The sequence below is a fragment of the Neopelma chrysocephalum genome, unplaced genomic scaffold (assembly GCF_003984885.1).
Source record: "Neopelma chrysocephalum unplaced genomic scaffold, ASM398488v2 Primary Assembly neopelma1_45, whole genome shotgun sequence".
Classification (NCBI taxonomy): domain Eukaryota; kingdom Metazoa; phylum Chordata; class Aves; order Passeriformes; family Pipridae; genus Neopelma; species Neopelma chrysocephalum.
This window is the reverse complement of record NW_020897704.1, coordinates 9,436,436-9,463,771: the sequence shown is the minus strand read 5'-3', so window position 1 is coordinate 9,463,771 and position 27,336 is coordinate 9,436,436. Positions and strand designations below refer to the sequence as shown.

The following is a 27,336-nucleotide window of genomic DNA, read 5'->3' as shown; positions in this document are numbered from 1 at the left end:
TTCCAAACAAATGAAGAAGTAGAAATAAGAAATTAGGAAAAGAGAAAAAATAAAGCATCAAGACAACTGCCTTTACGGTTGACTCCTTTGTGCGAAATTAGCTGGGTTTTGCTGCAGGGGCCGTGCGACTCGGTCGGGGTTGTTTTGGGCTGCCAGAACACAATACCGGTTTCCTTTCGGCGAGCGGACAGGAAACAAATTACGCGAATTGTGCAGGCGCTGCCCCGGAGACGCCGAGCCGCCCGAGTCCTTCCAGCGGCCGCCCGACCAATTTCCGACCCGGGGCCGCCCGAGGCCACCGGCCCCGGCTGCGCCCGCCCTCGCCCGCGTCAGTCCCGCACCGGGCGCCCCCCCCGCGGTGGCGCTTCAGCTCCCCCGCCCCGGGGAGGCTCGGGGTCGCCGGGGGTGAGGCGCTGCCCGCCGGGGCTGCCACGGGGACCGCGCTCTCCCCAGTGCCGCCGTCCCCTCCTCCCCCCGTGCCGCTGGTGAGGCCGGGGCCGAGGCCGGGGGCGGAGGCGGCGCCTGCTCTGCAGGGCAGGCGGAAGGAAAGGGCGGACGCAGCCGGGGGCGAACCGGTTCGCTGCAGGGCCGAGCGCCGGGGGACCAGCGGTGCGGCTGGAGCCAAGCGCCGGGGGACCCGCCGCGAACGCGGGGCAGGGCGGAGCGCCAAGACACTCAAGCTGCTGCCGGTACCGCCACTAGTGCGGCCGCGCCCCGAGCTATAGCGGTGCGGCCGGGGCGGCCGTGCGGGGCAGCCGGGCCGCTGCCGGTGCCGCCCTGCGCGGCGCAGCCAATGGTGGTCGGCGGGGCGGGCTGCGCCGCGCAGGGCTGCGTTGTGCAACGCGCCGCGCTTTGAAGGCACCATCGCCCCTGGGAGGCAGCGCTCACTCGGCATCTGTCACAGCAGAGCGGCCGGCGGCGGGCCGGGCCCAGCGCCCCAATGAAGACCCGGCGGGACCGGCCTTCGCGTTGGGCATGATCCGCCCGCGGTAGGAGCGGCGCGCAGCGGTGCCCCGGCGGGCAGGATGGCCCACATGCTGCATGCGGCGGCCCGGCGGGTCCAGTGGAGCAGGACGGGCGCCGCGAAGAGGGCGGCGTGCCTGCTGGCCGCGGCGTACGGGCTCAAGATCCTCTACCCCATCATCCGCGGGCGCGTGAAGCGAGCGGGCGGCAGAGGCGGCTCCCAGGATGAGGGGGGCCAGGCGGCGCCGCACCCTGCCGGCGGCCGGGGCAGAGCCTCCCCGGCCGTGGACGCGGAATTCTTCAGGCAGCTGCTGGAACTCCGCAAGCTGTTCTTCCCGAAGCTGGTGAGTGCCGAGCTGGGCTTGCTTTGCCTCCACTCGTTCGCTCTGGTGTCCAGGACTTTCCTCTCTATCTATGTGGCCGCCCTCGATGGGAAAATTGTGAAGAGCATCGTGGAAAAACAGCCCAGGAGCTTTATCTTCAAGTTAATCAAATGGCTGATGATTGCGATCCCAGCCACTTTCGTGAACAGCACCATACGGTACCTGGAGTGCAAGCTGGCCCTCGCCTTCCGCACACGCCTGGTGGATCACGCCTATGAGACCTACTTTGCCAACCAGACTTACTACAAAGTGATCAGCATGGATGGGCGGCTGGCCAACCCCGACCAGTCTCTCACCGAGGACATCATGATGTTCTCACAGTCTGTGGCACACCTCTACTCCAACCTCACCAAGCCCATCCTGGATGTTGTGCTCACCTCCTACACCCTCATCCGCACAGCGCGGTCCCGGGGGGCCAACCCCATTGGGCCCACGGTCCTGGCTGGGCTCGTCGTCTATGCTACGGCCCGTGTGCTCAAAGCCTGCTCGCCCAAGTTTGGCAAGCTGGTGGCCGAGGAGGCTCACAGGAAGGGCTACCTGCGCTTCATACATTCACGCATCATTGCCAACGTGGAAGAGATAGCTTTTTACCGAGGGCACAAGGTAAGTAGGAGAGAAATTGGAAGGTGTTGTGGTCACTTCCGCAGTGCCAGAGCAGACCCACGCTTTCCCTGTTGCCCTCCCTGAGCATTTTGGGTCCCTCTGACATTTAAACCTGTTTACAGCTTAGCACTTCCCATTTCTTAGGAAAATGCCATCACACAAAGCAGTATCTGGGGGGAGCAGATCACAGTTCCCTTGAGCTCTGACAATCTTCCGGTTTTGCAGCTGGATCTTACGCTTTTCTAGAAAACTTATCTCTATTATTGTTTTTCCCCCACCCAGTCCATTCTGATTAACTTTCCCAGGCTTTTTTTTTCCCCACCCATTTGTATGAACTGCCAGATTTAATACTGCAGAAATAGCAACTAGGGTACACCAGAAAGTCTAGGGGGAAACTCTGTGATAGCTCAAAGCACGCTACAACCTTTGACACTCTTTTACATAGCTAAGCAAAGATGTAGTCATCAGAGTCTTAAAATAGCTTAAGTACAGTACTTCTGCAATCATAGTTACATAAACTAGTAGCTTGTTTTAAAGCCACCTGATTAAGGACCTCTTCATATTTTTATTAGAAGTGGATTTTGGCTGTAGTACCTTTCAAACACAATTGGAAAAAAAAGTTGTTTCATGTAAGGTGAAAATGACAGCTGAAAACCAGCCTGAAGTATTACTCTCTGAGTTCAAGCAACGATTATATAATGTAAATGGTTTATTTTTGTAGACACAGTTATTCTCAAAAGCTGCCTATAGTAATGTTTTAAGTGTAGCTAAATTAAACATTTTCTCATATCGGGGCTTGAGCTGAATACATACTGTATTGACTTGCAACTCTCTTTGACTTGTTAAACCTCTTGGGATAGTTCTCTCTTCCCCCAGACTTCTTGCAAAAACAAGCAGCTTTGCATTTCAGGGATCAGCTCTGCAACTTTAAGTCACTGGAGATAATTGATCCTCAAACACTGCCCAATATGAGTTTCCGTTGCTGTGAAACTCTACAGCTGCAGCTTTATTAGAAGGATATGGCATCAATCTTATTATGGTTGTTAGAATCAGCTGCTGTTGTGACTGCCTTCTATGTTGTTCTTGTATATATCAGAGATCTTAAAAGAGTTGAAAACCTGCCAATGTTCTATTGAGGGACGATAGATAGTGTAATAAGATGGTGTAAATAAGAACTAGGTGCACTGACTTCTGTAAAGCTGAGCACTTTTGCTGTGAGACTGCAGTAGAGTGAAAATAAAGTACCACATAGCAGATGTGATTCAGAAGTCACAGCTCTGGGTGCTGGATTATTTCAGGTGCATATGTGAATGTATCTTGTATGACATGTGCATCTTTGTTGCATTGTATAAATGTTTTATTTTTTTAACTGTAGGTAGAATTGAAACAGCTGCAAAAAAGCTACAAAGCTTTGACAGATCAGATGAATCTCATTTTGTCCAAACGTTTATGGTACATCATGATAGAGCAGTTCCTGATGAAGTACGTCTGGAGTAGCTGTGGTATGATTATGGTCGCTGTGCCCATCATCACTGCAACGGGATTTGCAGATGGCGGTAATACATTTTTTATTTAATTTCTACATGTTTCTTTAAAGTTATGTCCTCAAAAGACTGTACTTCCCCTGAATGCCACTCATATTGATTTATTTTTCACAGATTTTATTACAACATCCCTATCTTGTGTGTAACTTTCAAGCATAGCAAGTCAGCTGAGGAAAGAGCAACACAAATGATTCAACTTTGAGCATAAGCCTGATAAACAGTATGAAGTCAGGACTTAGAGGATCCTCGTGTCACACAAGATTACAATGTTAATTGCCATCCTTTTTCACTAGCTACTCTTGGGATGGTAGGCTGATATTTGCAGCATCTCCATTTACAAAATGATACTATGAACTTTCCTAGAGTGCTTATCTCCTCCTTCCATAAACCACAGTGTAATCAAAGGTAATTATAGGTCATTTTTCTTTAACTGTTGACCTATTAGGAACTGCTGGTTTTCCCTGACTCCATGGACGAAGAGAAGGTGAAATTCAGATTCCAGACTAGGATGGTGTAATTTTTGACATTCTGTCACAACTTTCCTGGAAGTGAAACAAGACTCAAGTAGTGTTTTTATTGCAGATGCTTTTAAAAGATAAATAAATTTAAAAAAAAAGAGAGAGAACAGAAAGAAAGGTAATTAAGGAAGAGTAGTGAAAGACAAGTGGGTAATTTGGTTCAACAGGCTTCCTTGTGCACAATTAGTACCACGGAATGTATTAGAATTCCACAGGATTCCTTAAACACAGATCCTACGATGTCTGTGAAAGGATCAGTTCCAAGCTGGATACATTTAATCAGAAAGGAGTGAATTCTTTTCTGTGCAGTAGTTATATTTCTTTCTTGGTATTTATATTCCAAATCAGGACTGTCCAACTGGACAGGCTTGATGTGACCTGTGGGATGACTTTACACGGTGCCCACATGGTTTAGCTCACTTGCAGTTGTGTTGATACACGGCTGGGTGTTCAGCTGTCTGAGCTGCTGCCCGTCACATGGCTCAGGAGGGCACTATATCAGGACCCTGGCTGGCATCCTGGGAACAGCTTCAAAAATATCAGGATGTCTTGTTCCAAACAGAAGAGGTTGTACAAAGGCATTTCACCTCACAGTGAAGGTTATCAGCACAACAGAAAAAGTGATAAGAGTCTTTCTGCTAGGATGGGAATGAGTACAATCGAGAAAAAGAGCGTTTAACCACACGTTGTAAATATCTCCTTGGTATTAGAGCATGAATAAAAAAGGACTTGTATTCATGCTAAACTAAATAACATTCCTGTTACCCATGACTGTTCTTTTGATAAATACATTTCGAATGTGGGAGAAAAGAAAGACGGAGCAGTGGCTCATGTTGTAAAGCAGAATATTTGCCACCAGCAACCTAAACTGATAAAACATGGGTTTTATTGTGGAATCCTGAGGCATAACATAATGGTGGGTGGCAGACATAATAATGACAACGCTGTCAAGACCAGTTTGAGGTATTACAGGTATTCAAAGAATCAAGCATACCTGAAATTACCATTGACCCGCTTGGGAAAACAGTGCTTTGTGCCTCAGCAGATCAGATACAAGTTTGTTCACATCTGAAGGAAGAGATAGTGGACTTACTGCTTTGGGATGTATCAACATAGTAAGGGATATGCACAAAACTGGTACCATGGCCAGACTTGAGACTACAGTTGTAAAGCAATAGATTTTGTCCACTTTTTCAAGGGGAAAAAAAGTAAAAAATATTCTTCAATAATAAGAAAAAAGAATCTTCTTTAGCAGTAATATTTCTGACTGAAATTTTTAATTTTGTTACATATTTCAGGGAAGAAATCAGCTGGTAAAACCAAGATTCCCACTTCTCATTCTTCTTGTGTTAAATCATTGGTGTTCCAAATGTTGAGTCTCTCATCAGTTTTTGCAGAGTAACTGTTTTTGGAAGCAAGACTTTGATTTCTCTAGACGCAGTAAACATTTATGTTTGTTTATAAAATAAGTATTATGTACTTATACCAGTTACATAAATTAAAATGAAAATGGAAATGTTAGTTTCTGTAGGAAACAGAGACAGTCCGTCTGCTCTGTTAAAACACAGTTCTTTCAAATGCAGCAGGCCAGCTATATGGAAAATATTTTGGACAAAAAGTTCAAGTAACATCAGTGGGTTATATAATATAGGAGCTTGTGTTTTGGCACTGTGAAATGTTCACAAATTCTATATAATTTTAGATTTTCAAATACCCCTAAATTAACTGTTGCAGTGGTTTGTAGAGGTCTCTAAACTCCTGCTCGATGAGCTGGCCTGGGTGCTGGAATCAGCCGTCAGTAAATTCTGCATTTACCTTAAGGAGGAATGCTGCATCAGTGTAGTTCAACCTGCCTGGTGGATAGTATAAAAGAATAGGATGTTTTGCATAACAAGATGAATTCCATATGCTCCCACTTATTCTTTGTTACCAAGTTATCTATGGTAGTTACATTCACCAGTTCTTTTTGAAAGATTGTCTTTATAGATCTAAGGTTTTCTTAATTTAAAAGCTGTTGTATAATAGCTCACATTCTAATCGTAATTTAATTTGTAGAGAAAATTTTCAGCAGAATATTTTAACAAAAAACCTTTTTTTTTTTTAACTTTTAGAGTTGGAAGATGGCCAGAAACAGGCAATGGTTAGTGAAAGAACAGAAGCTTTTACTACATCACGAAACTTGCTGATCTCTGGAGCAGATGCTATTGAAAGAATTATGTCTTCATACAAAGAGGTGCTGTACATCTGTCATACGTGAAACAGTAGAGGAAAAAGTAAAACAGAATTTATGTTTAATTTAAAATATAAAAAAAGTTGTAAAGCTTTTTATTAAAAATATTAAAAAAACCCTTAAAGGCAGGTTCTGTTGCAACTAAATCCATGGAGATCTTTGAACTGGTAGTTTGATCTTTAGAGTTAAGTCAACGAAGAGTCTAAAGTGCACAGCTGCCTGTATGGTGCAACATGTAATTTTTAATACTTGTGTTCAGGTGCCATTAGAGAGTGATAGAAGTTCTTGGAATGTGAGTGATAAAGGTTCAAATTCCTCTTCTGTTTGGAGCACAGACCTGAGTTCAGACTGTCTGCCTCCACTTCTCTTGGAAGTGTCGTAAAATCATAGAGTAGTTTGATTGGAAGAGTCTTTAAAGGTCTTCTAGTCCAACTCCCCCACCATGAGCAGGGACATCTTCAACTATGTCAGGTTGCTCAGAGCCCTGTCCAACCTGAGTTTGAGTACTTCCAGGGATGGGGCATCTCCACCTCTAGGCAGCCTATTCCAATCATGTTTTGTATGAAACACAGGGAGAATTGAATAGTTATTTCCTGTCTACATAAATGGTGAGGCTGTTTTCAGTATCTTGTGAACCTGTTAAGTTGTAAGTAATTTTGCAAAGTAGAGAAATTTTGGCAGGAAAAAATCCACTTTGGGACAGCAAATATTCTAGAAGTACAGGATGTTCATCTGAAAGATTAGAGATATTGTTTCAGGTCCTTACCCAAATTCCAGTAAAATTGGGCTTTCCTCTGTGGTCTCTTGGGGATTTCTCTAGGTGCCAGCTGTTAAGCCAAAGAAAAGTGAGACGGTGCCGTTATTCTCCTCAACATTTCCTTCTGAATGTTGGTTCTGCATTCGTTAGTTGGTGTTTGCTTGGCCCTTTGGTGGGAACCCCTTTTCCCAGTGCAGTGTGAGGAGGCACGCATTAACTAGGCAGCTAATCAAAGAGTATGGATTCTGTTACTTGGAATCCAGCCATAATAGCTACAGCTTTGTAAATTGGAGGAGGTGGGGTAGTTTGGTGCCTTCAGATACAGACTTTGACAAAGCCAGAGTCTGTCCTGTTTTCAGAAGGAATCCTTCTAATGGGCTATGATTTTTGACCTATGCTCCTTTAGCTGTTTCCCTGTTTGGCCTCTGCTCTAAAGATACTGCCAGATAACCTATTACACACTGATGTAATTTCTATTGTATTTTCAACATTTAAGTCATTTATATAATGTACATGAAGGCTTAGAAACTCTGGAGGTTTATTTTTAGGAAACAAAAATATCCACCATGTAGTGGAAGAACTGAACAAACTCACTTTTTTTATAACAAGACCAATTCTATGTATTTCCATCTTAATTTTACATTTACACTTCTCTTCAAGAGATGTGGCAGTGCTTTAACCACATTGTCATTCCCGTTTCATGATTCGGGCAGTTTCCAAAGGACAGTGTACTTCAACCCACTTCAAGTGGTGGTGCAGTTCAGTTCTTGCCCACCTGATCCACCAGGGCAGCCTTCTTCAAGACAATGTAATTCAGCGTGCAGAGGAGGAGGGCTCGACTTTTCTTTGCAGTCAGCTGTTCAGGTGGGAGTATTTAGAGTTTTGACAAAGTGAGTTTGTAGGGTCATTGTTTAGAAACTTACTACAAGTTATGTTTCTTGTGGAGCACAGCTGGTACAAGTTTTGTTTGTAACATGCAGGACTCTTTCCATCACCCTCCAATGGAGTGATGGCCATGTGGCCAGAACTAGCACTCACTTCTGAGTCTGGCACAAATAGTGAAGCTTACGGTTGGAATTATGTATGCTGTAACAGGTGATCTCAGTCATGGAGTGTTATGTATTTAATCACAGCAAGCTACAGATTTTATAATCTTTATCTAATTTTGTTGCTTTTCTTGTTTTTCTCTATGTGTTTAGTATAAAAATTAATCCTTTTAAATCCATCTAATTTATAATAAGAGGCCTGGGTTTAATTATTCGTTGCCAGCAGATGGAGGCAGTTCTTTATGAGTTCTTGGTGGTGTTGCTGCTCATGAATAGTAAGTTACTAGGTCCAGGGATCTGTTGTTTCTGTCTTCACCAGGTGGAAATTGCGACAAAAGGACCAAGAAAAAATTGAGAAAGCCTTTTAAGAGACGTCACCATCTTAGAAACTCCCAGTTCTAATCCAAGGTCTCAGATTTAGTTCTGGTGCTGGAGCATGCAGTTGCCAGAAGAGTCATTTCTGTTTTACACTGTATTTAAAATTAGGATGCCCTGGTGCTATCTCTTGTATGCAGAAAAGCACACTTTTCCTGCAGGAGGTTTCAGGAAAAAAAGAAAATAAACATAAATAATTATAGATGCCATTTTTCTCACTTCCGTGGACCTTTATTTTTTCTGGAAAATGCAGAAATTTTGTTTATCTCTTGTATGACAGGCTATCTGTTTTCAGATATGTTAGTAGCTATTCTCTGCTGCTTGAAGACTCTACTGATCCACAGAAAAGATAAGTCCCTGCAACCTCTTCCTTTATTGGAGCAATCATAGCTTACATTGGCTGAAATCAAACTGTCCTTTCTGCTGGCTGGTAGCAGCTACGAGTGGCATATAGATTAGCACAGAATCTTGAGGAATGAAAATGGATTGGTGTTGAAGGATGCTTTATTGATCCTGTTGATCTTTGGCCAAACATTTGGTTAGTAGAATTTGTGGAGTATCACTGAAATGAGGCATTTATTGTTTCTCAGGTCACTGAGCTAGCAGGATACACTGCCCGTGTCTACAACATGTTTTCAGTCTTTGATGAGGTGAAGAGAGGCATCTACAAAAGAACTGCTGTTATTCAAGGGTCTGTAAACAACAGCAAGAATGAAGATAAAGCAGAGTTACACATTGATGGGCCCTTAGAAATCAAAGGTAATTAATTCATATTTGTATCTATTTCCCAGGGGATGGGAGGGAGGCATGGTGCAGTGGGAAAGGAATGAACAGAGGGGTTTTTTCTACAACTAATCTACCTCTCAGCCTAAATGCCGCAGAGGCCATGTTACCTTTCATTTTAACCTCCTGCTGTCTTGTAATTCTGTCCTTAAGGTATGCTTTTCTTATACACAAAATGGCTCAATATTTTTCTGTGAAAACTTCAAATGAAAAAGGCATTTCAACTATACTGTTATTGATGGTGGTGATATTATTATTCTTACACAGACAGTGCCTGTTTCCCTCAGACACTTCATTTTTTTCAGAAAGCTGGGACTAACATTTTCATCTTCAAACATCACATTATTTTGTTTGAGGCAGAAGGGAAGAACAGATTGGTTCAGTAGTTTTTGACAAAAATACTATGTTTTCAATTATTAAAGTTCAGCCCGTGCTCATTTTTTCATAATTTAATGGGAATCTTCAACTGAAAAAACAACTTCACCCTTGTCCTCACCTCCCAAATGATCAGTATAAACCTTTTCCCTCCTGTCCCTATCCTGTATCTTTCTGGTGCCACTATCTTTCTGTCTCCACCCTCCCTGGAGCATTTACTGTGTACATCCATTTCTTGCTGTGCTCCATTATGTGACACCTATCTCTGCCTCTTGCATCCAACTTCTGTCTGATGTACTTGAAGGCAGCTTTTGCAATGGCTTTATCCTCATTTTCCCAACAGACCATTTCTGCTGCTCCCCTCTGTGATGTTGAAAAGCCTCATTCCCTCCCTTTGGCTTTTGGAAACTTAAGCCTCAGTAGAGTTAAGGGCCCCAAAGGGCTCTTTGTGAAATAACTTCTTGCAGTAATTTCAACAGTGCTGCCCTTCAGCTCAGATTTCTCAAAGGTCCTCTGACAAGGTCCTTCACAATAAACAGTCTGATGCAGCATGGTGGGTAGGTGTGGAAATAGCTGATGTCTTAATCTTGTAGATCTTGGTAATATTTGGCTGACATTAAAAGAAATAGCATTTTATAACTGTTGCATTTTGTCATGTACATGAGAAAAGGTTTGTAGTTCCTGGAGCAACAAAGTAATTTGGGGACTTTTTTTGGGTAGCTGTGTTTAAAACAAATCCCAAATACAATTCAGATATGCAGGCATGTTGTTTATGTTCCCTTTTGGTCTAGTATACATAAACCCCCCTTCCTTTTTTCTCTGCAACCTTTTCCCAAGATTTCATTCCACTACATTTCATCCAGTCTGAGTTCCTCCTAAGCCATGGTGACTAGCATTTGTTCTTGAGTGGTTGTAGCTCTCAGAGGCAGCTAGCCAAGACCAAGCATTGTGCACAAGGATTTAAAAAGAATTTAGGCCAGATGAATCTAGGCCACAGGCTCCACACTTTTTATGACAAGTCCTGTTGTAATAGTGGTTTTCCTCCTTTGTTTTGGTCTTGATACTTCAGAAATCCCTGAAGAGTGGATTTGTGTGTGGATAAAAGTACACGTGTCTGCATTGTTAGAAAAGAAAAATCTTAATATTCAGCTTCCCAAGTGACTCTTTGAACATATAATACTAGATGATTCAAAAGGAAATAAGTATAAGTCTATGTAACTAGCCAACGTCTGTTTTGTGCCTTGTATTTGTCAGTAAGAATGTGAAAATATGAACATGATAATAATTCTGCTGTATAGCGTATCTAATAATTAGTAATTTAAAAAATTAAATAGGATTTTGTACATGTTGTACAAATACTATCAAATTGTATTTCTGATTACACATAAATATACTTTAAAAGCATACCAAAGTTGCAATCAAATGCTGTGAAGTTAGGATTAGGAAATGAGAATTAAGTGTACTTAATGCTTACTAGCTTACTGTATTTTATCCTAGATTTATTTTAACTACAGTGTCTCCACTGTATCCAAGTAATTTCTTTTAACAGCAAAACACTTTTTTTCCCCATAATCTCATACTGGACACCACAGAACTGTTTTAAGTAAAACTTATTATGGAAAAAAAAGAATTCTGGGACTGCTACATGGCACAGAAATTTTTGCCCAGGATGTTATAGTTTGACAAAGTTGCAAGCAATTGAAAAAAGAGCCTCTATATGGAAAATGTAAAACTAACATTAACTGAAGGAAATGCTACCAGAGCCTTTTATAATGAACTTAGCTTACATTTTCTTTGTTCAGAGTAGTCCAAATTGTAAATAAACAGCTTTCTAATACAAAGAGAAATCTCCTTCCTTTGCATCTTTTCTGTAAAGGTAATTTCTGATATTTGTCTAGGAACCCAAGGGGTCAGGTTCTGTTAGAGAAGTCTGTTAACAGGCGACTGAGAAGTTAGAATTAGTTTCATTTTTTTACCGTTTTCAGGAGAATTTATTTCAAAGTCCTTGTGTTACAGAGTATCCAAATGTCTGATAGAGATTGCGTATTTAAATTTGCCAGAAATCGAAATACTAAGTGTATGTACCTGACGGAAATGTTACATGATCTTCTGCAAATACTTACAAGACACGTTTACAGTGTCTGTGGCATCAAAAAGAGATGGAAGCAAGCCATTAAACCTTTTTTTCTTTTGCTTTTGTTGCTGGAGGAGACTGAAATGCGCTCCAACTTTCAGGGCTGGTAGTGATTTCTAATTAAATCCTCAAAAGAAGGTTCACTGCTCTGCCCGTGGCTAAGGCTGTCCTTGAACTTTTTTATTGATTGGTATTAAACAGCTATTTAAAATAAAATATAGTAAATACAGGTAGAATTTAAATGAACACGTCTTTATAGTGCATCATGTATTTGTGATGCATACTGTGCATTATGTTTATGATCAAATTTAGGATTCATTGCACATTCTTGGCTACTACTGACAGTGTCTTTCAGACTGGCTAAGATTTATTATTCAGATTTTCCACTAGGGGAACCTGGAGCACATAAGAGAGCTGTTTCAAACACCAGTCCGTACTTCTCGGCTGTGCACAGAGACTGTCACAAATCATTGCTTAGTGGAAGGCTTTGCAAACCGTTAATTTTTATTTTTTTTCTTTCTAGGGAGAGTAATTGATGTTGATCAAGGAATTATTTGTGAAAATGTTCCTATTATTACTCCGAATGGCGATGTGGTGGTTTCCAGACTAAACTTCAAAGTAAGATGATATGCAAGAATCTTCTGATTGTTGCCATCACATTAACATAAACAGCACAGAATTCATATACCTTATGTTAAGTACTTGGAGGAGCATATGGATAAAAGGGAAAGTCCAGAAAGGTAGGCATAGTAGCTCAATAGAGGCAGACATATGTAGTTTATCTTGCTCAGAGAAAGAGAAGGGAGGATTTCTGGTACTGTTGCCAGGTGAAAAACCAAACTGAGATTTTCAAAGGTGAATATGGCAGTATGCATCCATCTTTAGTTAACTTCAATGAAATTGGGATGCTTTACTCACACAGGCTCCTTTAAAAGTCTGAGTTCACAGCAACAGTGAAAAAAATCAAGTCTGTAGTTTCACTTGATCACCACAAAGAGCAGTGCTGGCTAACAGCTGACAGCATTGTTCACAAACCCAGCTGGGGAGTATTTACTCAGTACAAACTTTATTGTTTTTAAAAACCTATTCCGATACTTCTTGCTACCTGCTCACAGTTTTAACGAATGACCTTTACTGAATTACTCCCATATGTATCCTGATCTGATGTTCCATTGCAAGTGTTCCTACTTTTAAAAAGAGCTGAAGTTATCAGAATACTAACATGAACAATTCCAGCAGGTCTTTTAATTTAGCTAAAGCAGTGTTCCTTTTGCCACCTCTGTGGTGTAGGAGTTAGGAACTAGGCAAAAAGGGTCCTAGCGATAGCAAAACTTGCAATAACTTAAGTGTAGGAATTTCAGATTTGTAAAATCATGACTTTATGGCCAAGCAGACATTTATATTTATTCATTTGGCTCAAGAGACAGAAACAAAGAAAATATAACAGTCAATATATTTCTGTAAAGAACAGACAATAACATTGTGATTATGCATAAATATACACTCATATATACTCAGGGTAATATTCAAATGAGTAAAAAAAAGGGGATCATAGCCAAACTAACACAGGTAACTAAGTGGGAAAAGGCAATATGAAGTAAATTTTCCGAATAATTTTATAGGCCTCCCATTGCTGCAGTTAATATAATATCACAGGTAGGCACAGTGCTGCTCGGTGCTCTGTTAACACCCTTGGACCTAATCTGCATTGGAATAATTGATTCTGATTGTGGTGTATTGACACTGTAATATTAATTGACACTGTAATAATAATTGACACTGTAATAATCACTGTAGTTTATAGAGACACTCAGACATAATAGAAATTATTTTCATTGTCTCAGCCCACATATTATATCTAATGCCACTGTTTCCAGTATAGTTGCATGAATATGTGTAGGTAATCAATGAAATGGGTTGATAATTTGATATAAATGCTCACGTAACTCTCTCTTAGGGCTCTTAGACTGTCTTGTGCCACATATATTGCATAGTAACATCTTTGTGTTTTCCTCCCCTTTACAGGTCGAGGAGGGGATGAATCTTTTAATCACTGGACCCAATGGCTGCGGAAAGAGTTCACTCTTCAGAATTTTAAGTGGTTTGTGGCCTGTGTATGAAGGAGTTCTCTACAAACCCCCTCCGCAGCACATGTTTTATATACCACAAAGGTATGTGTCTTGCTCAGGGTGATGCCTTTTATCTGGTTACATGAATTTTGACCCTGCTTCTCTTACTTTTAATCTGTGATCTGTACAGCCAAGTCAAAAGGTTATAAGCACAACCTCAGCTCTGTGGAGTGTGTTTAAAAAGAAAGAGATCCCTTCTTGTTGGTGATGCAGCATTGTTAGTCACTGCAAAGAGCTCACATACATTTGTGTTGGAGTCTATGTTCTGCTGATGGCTAATGTCCTGGATGATTGGAATCATGGGAGCAGACTAGAGTCTGAAAGAAATTTGAAATAGACCTCACATATCTCAATTCTGATTTCACTTTAAAACTAAAGATCAAAACGAATGAGTATTTTGGTTCCTAAGTGTTGAAATAATATTCAGAACTTTCACACTACGAGACCAGAATCCAATTGAATAGTAACTGCAGATTGCCTTTTTAATAATATGTGCTCATTTCACTAAGGAGTGTGCCTTTTTTGTGCTTCTTTTGTTTTCTGATATGCTGTTTGACTCTCAGTGCATATTTTAATGCAATTGATTCTAGAATATCTCCTTAGAGACGTCTAACTACATTGTTTTGCAAAAGCAAAATCAAACACAGAATCTCTTACTTTTGTAGTTCGTTTCTTCCCGTGGGCAAAAGAAGTATTCATGGTACAGTTTGTAGTCTTGTTTAAAAAGTACAAGCTACTAAGCTGATTGGAAAATATTAACTGATTAGTAGATTTTCCTTGCTGCAGGTAAAGGTAGCAAAGAACACTGCTCTATAATTTTTTCAAATATTTCTATAATTTATCACAAGTCATTGTCATTTTTCTGATCCACTCAAGGGTTTTAATCAGGAACTTGGAGCAAAATACTTTATTAAATGTTTTTCAAAGCAATATTTCAGAATACCTATTGTGCAGGACATTCTTAAAACCAGTTTTATTCTCATACAGAAGAAAAGCTATTCTGAATTTTTTTCTTGCAGAAAATTTTGAGTTTCAGCCACTTCCATCCTCTGTGTGATCCCAGCCCCTACTCATATCAACACCTATGGCTGGCTTGCCTATAGCCCTTCCTCTTTACTTATGTCCCCTTTATTCCGTGAACGCAAACAAACTCACCTTGCATTCAGGCAGATTTGGAAAAGTGCTGATTGAGGGGATTGAATCACATCTGCTGTGTTTTCGTTTCCATAAGCATGTTCCTTTGTTAGCTGCTTCCCCTAACTTTGCAGTGCTGGGGGAATTCGTCCAACAGACGTCTTCTTTGAAACATTTCCAAAGTTTTGGCCAGAATTCACCCAACATCTTTGCAGCCCCCTGTTACCTAAGCTATGTAGGGATTGGCATAAGTATCACTCACATACAGTCCATCCTAATAGCATCCTCCAGGAGGAAAGGTGCTGCTGTGGTGTCTTTGGGACATCTAAGGGATACTGCCATAGCTCAGCTCTGTCGCTCTTTGTGAGCTCTGTGCTTCTGGGGGTGTTTTTAGGCAGTACAGAGATATTCCCTTCCCTAGGGAACAGAGCAGTGTCTGGGAAATGAGTGACAGAGAAGGCTCTTCTGCAGAAGTGCTACACCTTGACTGTTGCTGAAGATTCTGAAGTCTACTTTGGGGGACAGTTCAGCTGTGTTGCTGTGGGTTCTGGTGGCTCAGAAGTGTGGCCTGTCACTCATCAGTGTCTTGTATTTGGAAAGGGACTGAGACTGAGTCTTGTAGGGGTTTGTGGGAGAATGTGGCTGAAGGGATTGATAAATGACAGCAGTTTGTTGGATGTCCTCGAAGATCCCAAGTTACTTTTTTGCCCATTGTATTTGTTCTTTGGGCATACAGAGTCTTCGATGAATATCTGAGACACTAAGAATTACTTGGAGCATATTCAGTTTTACATCGATGTTTATACTTTTTCTGGACAAGATTTGCAACAGATCTGCTGGAGTTTTAGGCCATTTGTGTGGATTGCCTTATGTGGTCCAGGCATTTTTTCTGCCTTTTATCTATTTCTGAGTGTTTTAATAGTTCATTTATTTATGGCCTAAATAAATTACACATTCAGTTGGGGTTTTCTGTCTGTCCCTGGCTCTAGTATACACTTAGAATTTCTGTAGTGGTTTGTGAACTGTTCTGAAGTCCACAAATTAAAAAGGCTTGTTTTGTAAGGTCCTGCTGGTGCAACCATTTTGCTTTTTAACCCTGTGCAAATTGCTGCTTGATCAGGATTCTCTTCTGTTTATTTTTTCTCAACATAATCCTATGAATTCTAGATTAAAAATATAGTGCCCTGCCTACATTTATTGAGGTATATATTTCAGCATAACTTCAGGGAAAATTGTTCCTGTCAGTCTGGCAGATGTTCTGGACTGACAGGATCTGGGAGTTGGTAGGTTGGTGTCAACCTGGCTTCAGCCCACCTCACTCTTTCGTTTGGGGAGTAGGTGAAAACTGTGGTGTAGCAGAAAGCTCTTGAATTGGTGGATGTCCATCAGAGCAGCAAGTTAGGATGACATCACTGTGTTTAAGTGTATACATTGTGTCTCTGGCCTGAGAACATGGCAGGTGGCTTTCCATGAGTGGACAGTTAGCACTGAGCCTGGTAAGAACTCACTTCTGCATGCCTGTGGCTGAGTTTAATTCTGCATCAGCTCTTTTTGAGTCAAGCGTGGGAAACCTCATCCGCACATGTGAATGGTGGAGAATACAGTGACTGCTGAGAAACAAAATACTCCATAGTAAATAGGAGCTCACTGAAAAGATTATTTTTTCGTCTCTGTTTGTAATGTTCCAGTGTAGTATTCCAGAAGTATGTGGGAAATCACATGTCTTTGCTGAGATCAAAAGCTACTCACAAAAGTATGATTTATTAAAAAGTGAATTAGCTCATTGTATACTCCAAATTTCATCAGCACTTCAAGGACTTTGTAGTTAGCGTTACTTAGTGGTATGTACTGTCTTTTTGGTTTTTTAGATTGCTTAGCATCATTACACTGCTTTTTTTACATTTTACTGTGAATCACTGTGAGGGTGTTTTTTCCTCCTCTTATATAGGCCTTGCAGAATTTGTCTTTAATCAGTCTCAGTTCTGGGGGAGGCTGATGGCACAAACTGCCCTTTTTGGGCGGCAGGGTGAGAGAAGCCCAGGGATTTCAGCAGTTCTGCCACTGTCTGTGACAGACCTGTACAAGAGGAGGATGGGCAGAAGAGAGGGAGACCAGAAGGGAGCGAGGTTTGATGGGGCTTTAAGCAATCCAACATCATTTGGTGCCAGAATAAGCTTGTTAGATCAGTGCTAGGAACTGGTCAGAGCTCAACAAGTTGTCAGATCTCATTGGAGCCTCAGTAACTGGCAGAGTGTGTGTTCTTATCCCTTCTTTTACTTGTGTCTCCCTTTTTTTGCAAAGTAAAATTCATTTGTGTTAACCACCTCTTTGCGTTTCTCTTTTAATGAACTGGCCAAGAAGGTAGCATGAATCAAAAAAGAAACGCTTGTGGCACTCTAGCTGGTAAGGAGTCATGATTCAAATCAGAATTCAGAAACATAATTTTAAATAATGCATAATTAGCAAAAGTATGTATGGTTAACATGGGTGCTGATGCTAAAGATATAACCATAAGATGTATCTGTAGCACTTGGGGAATTAATGAAGCAGTCAAGCCTTTCACAGCATATCAGTGGTGTATCTGAAAGTAGCTTATTTCTCCAGGCTGTGCCATGTTTCTACTCTGTTGGTCTTAAAACATGGGAGCAGACTCCATCTCCCTGGAATTAGTGTGCTCTAGCACACAATTCCTCCTAGCATTTACTCCAGTGTTACTTGCTCTCCAACTAAAGTCTCAGCTTTTTCAGTTTAAGGAAATGCAGATTTTGCACATGTTGGCTCTCATTTCCTTAGTTCTCCATCATTTGATATAAACACCAGCAGAATTGCACACCTACATACTTGCAGGTTACCTTGACAACACCACAGGAATATTCCTCACTATCTCTGCACTGTAAAGCTGCAGTAAAGCTCTAATTACCACTGGGTTATTGATATAAATTGTTAATAATTTTCTGCCCTCTGTGTCTTATTGTCTAATTGCATGGAGGAATGTCTCATGCAGTCTCTCTTTGTTCCATAACCTTCGATCACAACTCTCAAGTCTTCCTAGCACAGCACATATCTAAAATGTCCAGCAGCATTTTTTCTGTCTTTCTTGAGGACTGTTTCACATTTGTAGAGCCTGGAGTAATTCTTAATCCATACTTCTTTCTCCTCATCTATTGTCACTGTTTTTTCTCTCTACCTTGCTTCTGCTGTAATTTGGGTATTTTTGTGAGAGATGTGTTTCTTCAGTAGCATGCGTAGTTTCTCTATTATTCTGTGTGTCATTCTAGTAGAAGACCAACCCACTTTGTCAGCGGTCACAGTGATGGTCCAGTTCTGTATTCTCTCTCTTCTTCTATTGCTCATTCAAGTAGGTCTCTTAACATTTCTTTCTTTCAACACCAGGCTTATCAGATGTTAAAATGGAGGCAACCAAAGATGAACTAGTATCAAATGTAGTTTGTTCTTGTCATTTAAAATTTATATACTGATATCTTTCTGCCTTCTCGTTAATGCTAGGACAGTATGGAAGGTAACAGTTTAAAGATTTATCTGGCCCTCGTAAGCTGTTTGGTTTTGCATACATCTATCTGCTCTATTTCTGGTGTGTTTGTCTGGGGTTCCTTTACAAGTCTTTTCCTGTCTGGCATTTTTCCTTCTGTATTCTAAAAATATCCTTGGCTACTAAACAAAATTGCATCAGCTACAGAGATATATTTCCTCTCCTTAGCTCTCATGAGTAATCCAAATGTCTGATGTGATTTGCCTGAGGTAGTCCAAGGATATTCATCATGTGGATAAAACCAAGCAAGAATGTTTCAATTCTAAGTGATGTGAATAGCAAAGTGATAAAATAAAAGTAATTTTGACATTATCAACACATGAAAATGTGAAGATTATAGTATGATTCAAATGTTATCTTAATCATGGAGGTAGTTAGTAGTGGCGCTGTCATCCTAAGACAGTTCTTGATTATGTAAACAATTTTATCTTGCAAAATTGTTGTGTTTCACTTTCAGATACCCTATATGACACATGAAAGCTTGTGCATATGGAGTACATGTATATATGGTTCTTCTGTATCAAACTGCTTTCTCTTTAGCATGTGGTCTGTTACAGAAGTGGCCTGAGTGAAGTGCTGTGCAAATATGCCTATGGGAGTTCTGTTGCCTCATCTCATTTAGATTGGCTCAAATTTCTCTATGCTATGTTGTATTTTGCACATTCTAATTTCTTGTCAACTCATACTGCTCTGCATTAACTATGATCCTTTTAATTGAGTCAGCTGGAGTTAAACTGTACTTTGGCTGCACATGCCAACATTGCACTAGAGATTGTCATTGTCCTTCGGCATTTTGCTGACAGTACACCACCACATCGACTTGGTCTTTTGATACTTTTCCATCAGTTCATGTTATGCTGTATAGATACCCATTCCCTGGCACACTGGATCTATCTATAATACTTGCTGTTATCAAGTTCATGGTGCTCCTTTTCAATGTGTTTGTTTCCAAAGTTCACCACTTATCTGACAGATGAGAAAAAGGTCTGTGGTAGAGAAATGTTAACACCAAACATAACACAGCACACTTCAGTTTGCATTCTATTGACAGATTTGCTTTAACAAATTGCTCGCTACTTTTTATCTTCTTTTTTTGAGATAAATCATTTCAAGACAGCTTGTGGCCTTGCATCTGAGAGGGCTGTTAGGCTCTCCCTCAGCCAGGGCACAGCTTTTCCCATTTCATCTTTCTGGCATTCATATAGAAAGGCTTGCACTTCTCCTTCCTGATTGAAGGAAATCCTGTCTTGCCTCTAGAACAGTAAAGTTCTTGCCCTGCTGCCCTGTAGGTTGGCTGAAGCTTTGCCTGTCAGGATCACTGTGAAACCTCTCCATTTCCACTGAAGGCTCACTCACAGCTGTAAAGTTTGGACATTTATTGTTAGGTCTGTGTGCTGACTATCACAAGTAATGAGAGTACTTCTTGGTAGGACATTGCGAACAAAATTCACCAGCGCTAACAGTCAGAGGTGGGAAAAGATTTTATGGATTAGCTGCTACTCCCTCTTGAGCAATGCCAAGAGTCTTCTTTACTGGCCAGACACAAGAGTTAGCTAATTAAAGAACAGTTTACAAGTCTTTTCTTTTATTAAGGAAAGTCTTGCATAAATCCCAGATTGAAGTCAACTTGCTGCATTGGGGTTTAGTTTAGATTTAAAATGTATTTACATAAATTCAACACTGATCTTTAGGGCTACTGCTAAACTCATGTTTGTGAAGGACTTCAGCATGCTCTGGGGTTTTGGTCCCTCAGTCCATTCAGACTGGGGGCATGTCTGGAGCAAGCTGTGGCTATGGAAGTACCAAGAGGACTAAACATGGGTGAGAAATTGAGATGTGTTGATACATACTCAACTTTTACTCCATATGGAGACTAGTGCATTTCTGAGTGCTTCTGTCTGAAGCACAGAAGCCAGTACCATTGTTTGCTACAAATGAAGGCTCTTGTGACAAGTTTGACTCACTATGAAAGTCCAGGCTTGATGTGATACAGAGATTTCAGTATTATCTCTTATCTGCTGGTGGTTTTTTTAGTTGAAGCAGGTGCTATTATTACTACCTTCTGTATGGATGGATAGAGAGATTTTATATGCCAGACTCATGGAGATGTCTCACTTAAAGCACAATATGATCATTTAACTTGGTGCAAGCCAAATCCCTTTTATTTGTGATCCATACAACCTGATAACTCAGAAGATGAAGATCCACTCAGAAACTCATTGCACTCCTTCCAAGTGACAGATACACAGAGGTGTGATGTAAAATGTTGTCAGCTGCAAGTCTGACTAAATACCATAATGTGCATGCAACTAAAAGGTGAAATCCATTTTTGTAAATAAGGTGCTATCCCTCTCATTTTGAATATTGCTTCAGTACTAAGCACATATATCTTGTTTTGGCTCCTGCACAAGAGTGGATGTCACTAATATGTAGACCTTCCTCCATTTATATTCTTTTGAAATGTTTTCCTCAATGTTACAGAAGAGCATAATTTTTGTCTGCGAGGACACAAGTTGCAGGAATTTTTCTACTATCAGCTGCTCTGTGTTTCATAATGTATTTTGGACACCATGTTCTTGCCAGCATGAGCTTGCAATGCCTCCACCCCCACTTGGTCCTTTTGATAGAATTTTGAGTATGAAAAGTCCTCATTCAGCACCAATAGTTACATGTTACCTGTACAACCTTTCGAGGCACCCATGTATGTGCCAGGCTGTTTATGGAACTTCATTTAAAAGCTGGGAAAAGTAAACTTCAAACTTTTTGTAAAGTACATTGTCAGATTAGTCTTGACAAGCATTTTATAAATACAAAGGCATCAATAGATTATAGGAACTGACTACATGGCTGGTATTTATAGGACCTATCCTGCAAAACAATTGCAATCTATTTAATCTGTGTTAGGTTCATTTTGCTGATACAAACAGCATGCCTTGGGTTGGAAGGGACCTTAAAGGTCATGTAGTTCCACCCCCCCTGCCATGGGCAGGGACACCTTCCATTAAACCAGGTTGCTCAAAGATCCATCCAGCCTGGCCCTGGAATTTACGGGGATGAAACATCCACAGCTTCCCTGGCCTTTAAAATTTAGTTTTGATAGCAGTGCCAGGGGAACGAATTCACCTACACGTTAACTGAGAACTCTGTGTAACTTAGCAGTGTTAGGGAGTAATCTGGGGGTTGCATTTACATGACCTAGTTTTTGCAGAGAAATGGCATTACTGTGTCTGGCTTGAGGAGTTACCTCCACCTTAACTGCCCTACGTTGCAACTGTATAACAAAGGATCTTTGACAGATGTACAGAATGGCAAGTGTTCACTATTTCAACAATACTTTACCTAGGAATGTCAGAAAACATGCTTCAAATGCCTTATGCGTATCAAATTATGAGAAGCAATTTGGTTACATAATACTGGGAAACACTGGGGAACACAAACTACAAAATCTGCCTGACATAAAAAGCTTGATATGAAAAGACTGAAAGGATGTTGGTTTTTGTGAGGGAAGGACAGCTGAAAGCTCTAATAACAAGTGTATCAAGTTCCCTGGGAAGAAATATTTTCTCCTCTTTTGTACTATAGTTTTCAACCAGAAACTCAATTACAGTCCCTATGCTTTTAAAAATCCAGATAGCAGACATAGCCAACACCTTCCTCTTGAAGAGAAGGTAGTAGTTCTTCTCATGCTCTACAGGCTTTGCCTTTTGCCTGGCCCTGTGTCCTGGGCTCCAGAACTGTGTCCCAGCTCCAAGGTAATTCAGCCTTCTCCCAGCCTCTCCATGGTCTGCTCACTCAGACACATCCTTAGGTTCTAGTTCCGTGTTTGCCTGCCTTCAGACTGACGATTTTCACCCTCTGTCCCTCCTCCAACTCACTGTGGTTTCCAAGGTAAATATGAGTTCAATTCAGTACAATGATTCTGTTCTGCATTTCTTGGAGACAAATCCATTTTCACCAGTAGCTTTCCACCCTCCAGAGAAAAGGTCATTAGTCATTTTTTTTATAGAGGTGTTCAACCCCTATCCCCAGCAAGTTAAAGCAATAAACTGTCAACTCATACACCTAAGGTAGAATTTGTCTTTGTTCATTTAGGCAGCTAAAAGTTAGACATTCTCTTGTGAGCTTTATCATGAGTGAACTGTCTACCTCTGGAAGGTGATTTGCTGTTGCAATGCACCAATGAAAGTGTCCATTGTTCATGCCAGTGAGAAAGGTATACATACACTAAAGCATTAATTAAAATAGCTTTTATTAGAGATAAAGAATAAGTTGATAGCATAGATAATCACAAAATTACAGAATGTTGAGGTTGGGAGGGACCTCTGAAGGTCATCTGATCTACCCCTGTGCTCAAACAGGGGTACCTAAAGTTGTTTGCCCACGACCACGTCAGATGGCTTTTGAATATCTCCAAGGATAGAGACCCTCCAGCCTCTCTGGGAAACTTACTCTAGTGCTTGATCACACTCACGGTGAAGAATTGTCTCCAGATGCTCATATGGCATCTCCTATTTCAGTTTGTGTCCATTAGCTCTGATCCTGTCACTGGGCACCCCTGAGAAGAGCCCAGCTCTGTCCTCTTTGCACCCTCCCTTTAGGTATTTATATACGTGCTAAGATCCCCTTGAGCCTTCTCTTCTCCAGGCTGAGCAGTCCTAGGTCTCCCAGTCTTTCCTCATAGGAGGGATGCTCCAGTCCTTTCATCAGCCTCTGTGGTACTTGCATCCCATCAGATGCTAAGAACCCAGCATTTTGCAGCATCAGACAGACCTCTAGTCACAGCATAGCATGCTACACTTGGTCCCATCCGTGCTAAGGTTCCTTAGCATTATGGTCTTTAGCACTCTGGTAGGATTTTCTTAGAGGTAAACAATGCCATTTGTCACTTCTACTGTCAAACCAAAGGATGTCACCATGAGAACATGGCTGCTTCGCTTCGAGTTAAAGACAAGGACGCACGGGTGGTGTAATTGCTTGTGCCAAGTGGGAGCTGCTTGCCTGCTCCTCCATGGTGATTAGCTGACAAAGTTTATCCTGCACCCAGGAGATAAGTGCAGCATAGCACAGGCATGAAGGCCAAGCTGTATGTGCAGCACAACCCAACACAGTGCAGCTAAGTATAGCACAAGCCTATGGCCACTCAGGTCAACTGTTGTGTAGATCACTGACTCCTTAATACATCCCACCCTTCCCATTCGGATCACTGCAACTGTTCATCCTGTGTTCTAGGACCAGTTCACTAGAGGACACCGTTGACTACAAAGAGATTCTGGGACTAACTCAAACTTGTATGAGTAACTTCTAGGTGAGATAAGTCTCTTCTGCAAACAATGCTGAGTAGTCCCCAGAACTCCGGGTTTTCAGTTCTTGAGTCATTAATTATGTCATGGTCTCATGGGAACAGATAGCAGGTGAGTTTTTTTCTGCAGTTCAGCATGTGTGCACCTGCCTAGCTTAGATGGAAGTGTGTCTTTCCCAAGAGGGAAGACTTTTTCAGGCTTGTTTATCTGCCTAACATTTTGCATTAATTATATTCTATCAATTTTAGTTTCAACTAGAGATTACTACAGCTCCCTTGTGGAGCCATGTCTGGTACCAATAATGCTTATAACCATGTATCCATATACTGATGCCTGCTCAGCTGGTGTTACGAAAAAAATTCAGGAGCCGTTAGCTGGGGTGAGATAAGAAAGGGTTTAATTATGCCAAGGCAATAGATGTTACACGGCGCGCGCCGGGCTGTGCCCGGGATGTTACATTTATAACAATATTTGGCCAATCCTAAGTGTGTCCACCCTATAACTTTTGGCCTGGTCCACCCCCTGGCCCGCCTCTCGAAATTGGGTCTAGGGTGCTTTTTGGGACCCCCTCTTCATCATCTTCATCTTCTTCGGGGTACAGAGAGCAGAGTGACCCAGTTCCTTGACTCTGTCCTGCGGTTTAGGCCAAGATACAAGCGTTCTCCAAACAAGACAGGCCTGCCTTGACTAAAAGACTAAACATCATCTACTGGATATGGGGGTAGGGTGATATAGGGAGTATGGAATGGGGTGAAAGGATTGAGGAATATAAACTAAGGGATACTACGGGGAGGAGGGAGAAAGGGGTTTATTTCTAAAATCTACTTCTATTACCTATAAAACTTGTAAGGCTTATAAAATTAGAAAAATGAAAAAACCTTAGGGGTTTAAGGCATCATACATGGTGTGTCTCTGTCACGTTCTGTCCTGTGTAATGCAGTGTTTCACAGCAGCTAAGAGAAGAAAGTCAGTGTAGTGTGTGACTTCTCATTTGTTAGCAGGGTATTTCACTGCAGACATACTATTGCTCTAGCAAGACTTGTGTATTCATATTGCAGTGCTTGGAAAAATTATGCCATGGGAAACTAAGCATTGTAGAAACCCAGAGCAAAAGCACCCTCTGCTCTAGAGGTTTCACTGCTACACTTCCTCTTTTCTGTGAAATAAGGTATCACTTCTCATCTACAAAACCATGAATAATTTGGGATCTTCCCAGAAGAGGGAAACTGCCTTGGTCATTGTGTTACATTGCTGTGATAAAAATCAGAAGCACCTCTTATGCTGGGGTGTGCCTGGTGGGACTGGCAGGCTAGAATCTTGTCCAGAACAGCTCACTGTTCTTTCTTCAGATCATTGGTCTTTATGATCATTCACCCACATAATCCTTTTATCATCAGTACTGCCAGAGGTATGAAAAGACCGGGCTTAAACATACATAAACACTGTATGTTTAAGAAAAGGAGCGTATTTTTCCTTGGTCACAGCACCAAGGCTGACACAGCTCAAGGAGCATTTGGCACATGGTGGTGTGTGACTCTTGCGGATGGTCCTGTGCAGGGCTAAGGCTTGGACTCAATTATCCTTGTGGGTCCCTTCCAACTTGGCACATTCTGTGATTCTGTGATTTGAATGATTCATTGCAGGAGGTATAATTATTTCAGAATGCATTGGCTGCTTGTATTTTGTAGAATTTGTTTGGGGTTTGATTTTAATTATGCATGTGTTTTGTCACAGGATACAAACAGACTGAACTGGATAATTATGTGAATTGTTCACCTTAAACACATTTTGACATCTGATCAGTTCTAGTAATATTGTACGTGATTTTGGTAATGGTGAATAATCATGAGATGAGATGATACCTGAGCATGAATAGCACTTTAATTTAAAGGCTTATTTTACCTCTTTGCTTATTATTTCCTCCCGGATTGTTTTCTTGCAGAGATGTGCACAGCTTCTTTGCAAAAACAGCTACAGTGTGATTAGTGTGATTTTTTCAGTCTTTGATATCAGATTCTAGCTATATGCATTGAGAATTCAGCCTTTCATACTGTGCATTTAATTTCCTGTTAACTATGTTAGTGGCCATAAGCTGCTTACATTCTACTCAGGTGACTATCTATCTGAAATATTTAGCAGATGTTCATGGCTAGTTCTGTATGAGTGGAGAGCAAAGTTCAATGTAGGCTATTTTAAAGAAAGATCAATTATTTATATATTTAGAAGGGTTGCTGAAAATTTAGCTGGCCCTAAAATCCCTTGAACTAGACACAGTGCAATAAACTCACCCTGTTGTGGTTTTTTTAAATTTTGATACATAGTGCTTATTATTTTTTAACTTTTTGGTGATACGACCTTCTGTTTGAGAGTAGTGGATACTTAAAAAGAACTTAATTCACATTCATTCAAGACATTTTATTTTCTCTAAGTTGTAGTGGTGATACCATCAATTATATTTTTGCTGTTTATTTTATTAATGTCATCCAAGAACTATTAAGAATTCAGTCCACTTTAATTAGTGGAGGCTATTTGTTCTTGAGCATCACTGTTGATCAAGCTTTGCTGCTGTTGAAAACTGGAGTTCTTACTATTGATCTAAGTCAGGAGCATTGCAAGAACTGGAGTTTTGCTGAGGTGATTGCAGACAAAGTATAACAGCTCCTAAAAATTAGGATCTTAGCAAGCAAGGTGATGGAATGTTCAAAATGTGTGGATTCCCAAGATGATCAGGGAGAGATTTCAAGCTTTTGGAAAATCATCCAAAATATATATGTAGTAGGTAAAGGGAGCCACCTAGAGTTAACCTATAGGAATCTCTAGATATAAATGTATGTCTGATCTTCTGCCTCTTACTGCAGTTTAGGTGCCAAACTGAGAGCTAAACGTTAAACCCATTTATCTCTAACAAGTCCTCTCCTGAGAGCCGGCACCAAAATAAGATTAGAATCCCCTTTAACATGTTTTTACAATGCTACTGAAGGATTAGTATAGTTGCTGCATTTTCTATTAAAGAACATTGGGAGAAAAAAGATTGGTACTAAAATCTCTTTCCTTCCAGTTGAGGACTCTGACTGGTATAGTATATAATTAGGCTCTTTCCAATAACCCTCTCTTTGGACATGCGGTTCCTGCCTCTTAACAGTAGTTGCCTTGCTTCAGTGGGAAGATTAGAAGGTGCCCTCCCTTTGACTCCTCTTTAGCCAGGATGGTAGCCTAGAAAAATAGCAATCTGATGTCCTGCAAGCTGAGAAGAACTTAGCCTGAAAACAGTTCTTGGAAGAGATTTGCTAGCAGTAAACTTGTCATACAGCCCCTCCTCTTACATCTCTAGTAGCTGCAGTGTTTTGTGCTGGACTTAAAACTGTTGCTCTCATATTCCATGCTGTGCTGGACCTTTGGGGGATTAGACAATATTTGGCTTTCTGGACTGGAGATTCTTCAGTGCAAGGCCTGACTTCTAAAGATCTTCCAAGTTTCCGAGGAAGATGCTTCCCTGGTTGGGGCTTGGGCTC

At 41.2% G+C, this 27,336-nt stretch overlaps 1 protein-coding gene across 1 annotated transcript in view; it reads left to right on the top strand.

Annotated features, from left to right (window-relative positions):
• The first annotated feature begins 810 nt into the window (after nucleotides 1–810).
• ABCD2 (ATP binding cassette subfamily D member 2) overlaps nucleotides 811–27,336 on the top strand; it is a 46,400-nt gene continuing 19,874 nt past the window's right edge. The window contains exons 1-6 of the mRNA XM_027679303.1: nucleotides 811–1,949; nucleotides 3,325–3,505; nucleotides 6,123–6,244; nucleotides 9,010–9,178; nucleotides 12,235–12,329; nucleotides 13,737–13,882. Of these exons, the coding sequence (XP_027535104.1) occupies nucleotides 1,026–1,949; nucleotides 3,325–3,505; nucleotides 6,123–6,244; nucleotides 9,010–9,178; nucleotides 12,235–12,329; nucleotides 13,737–13,882 (1,637 nt within the window). The 5' untranslated portion in view covers nucleotides 811–1,025. The remainder of the gene's footprint in view (nucleotides 1,950–3,324; nucleotides 3,506–6,122; nucleotides 6,245–9,009; nucleotides 9,179–12,234; nucleotides 12,330–13,736; nucleotides 13,883–27,336) is intronic.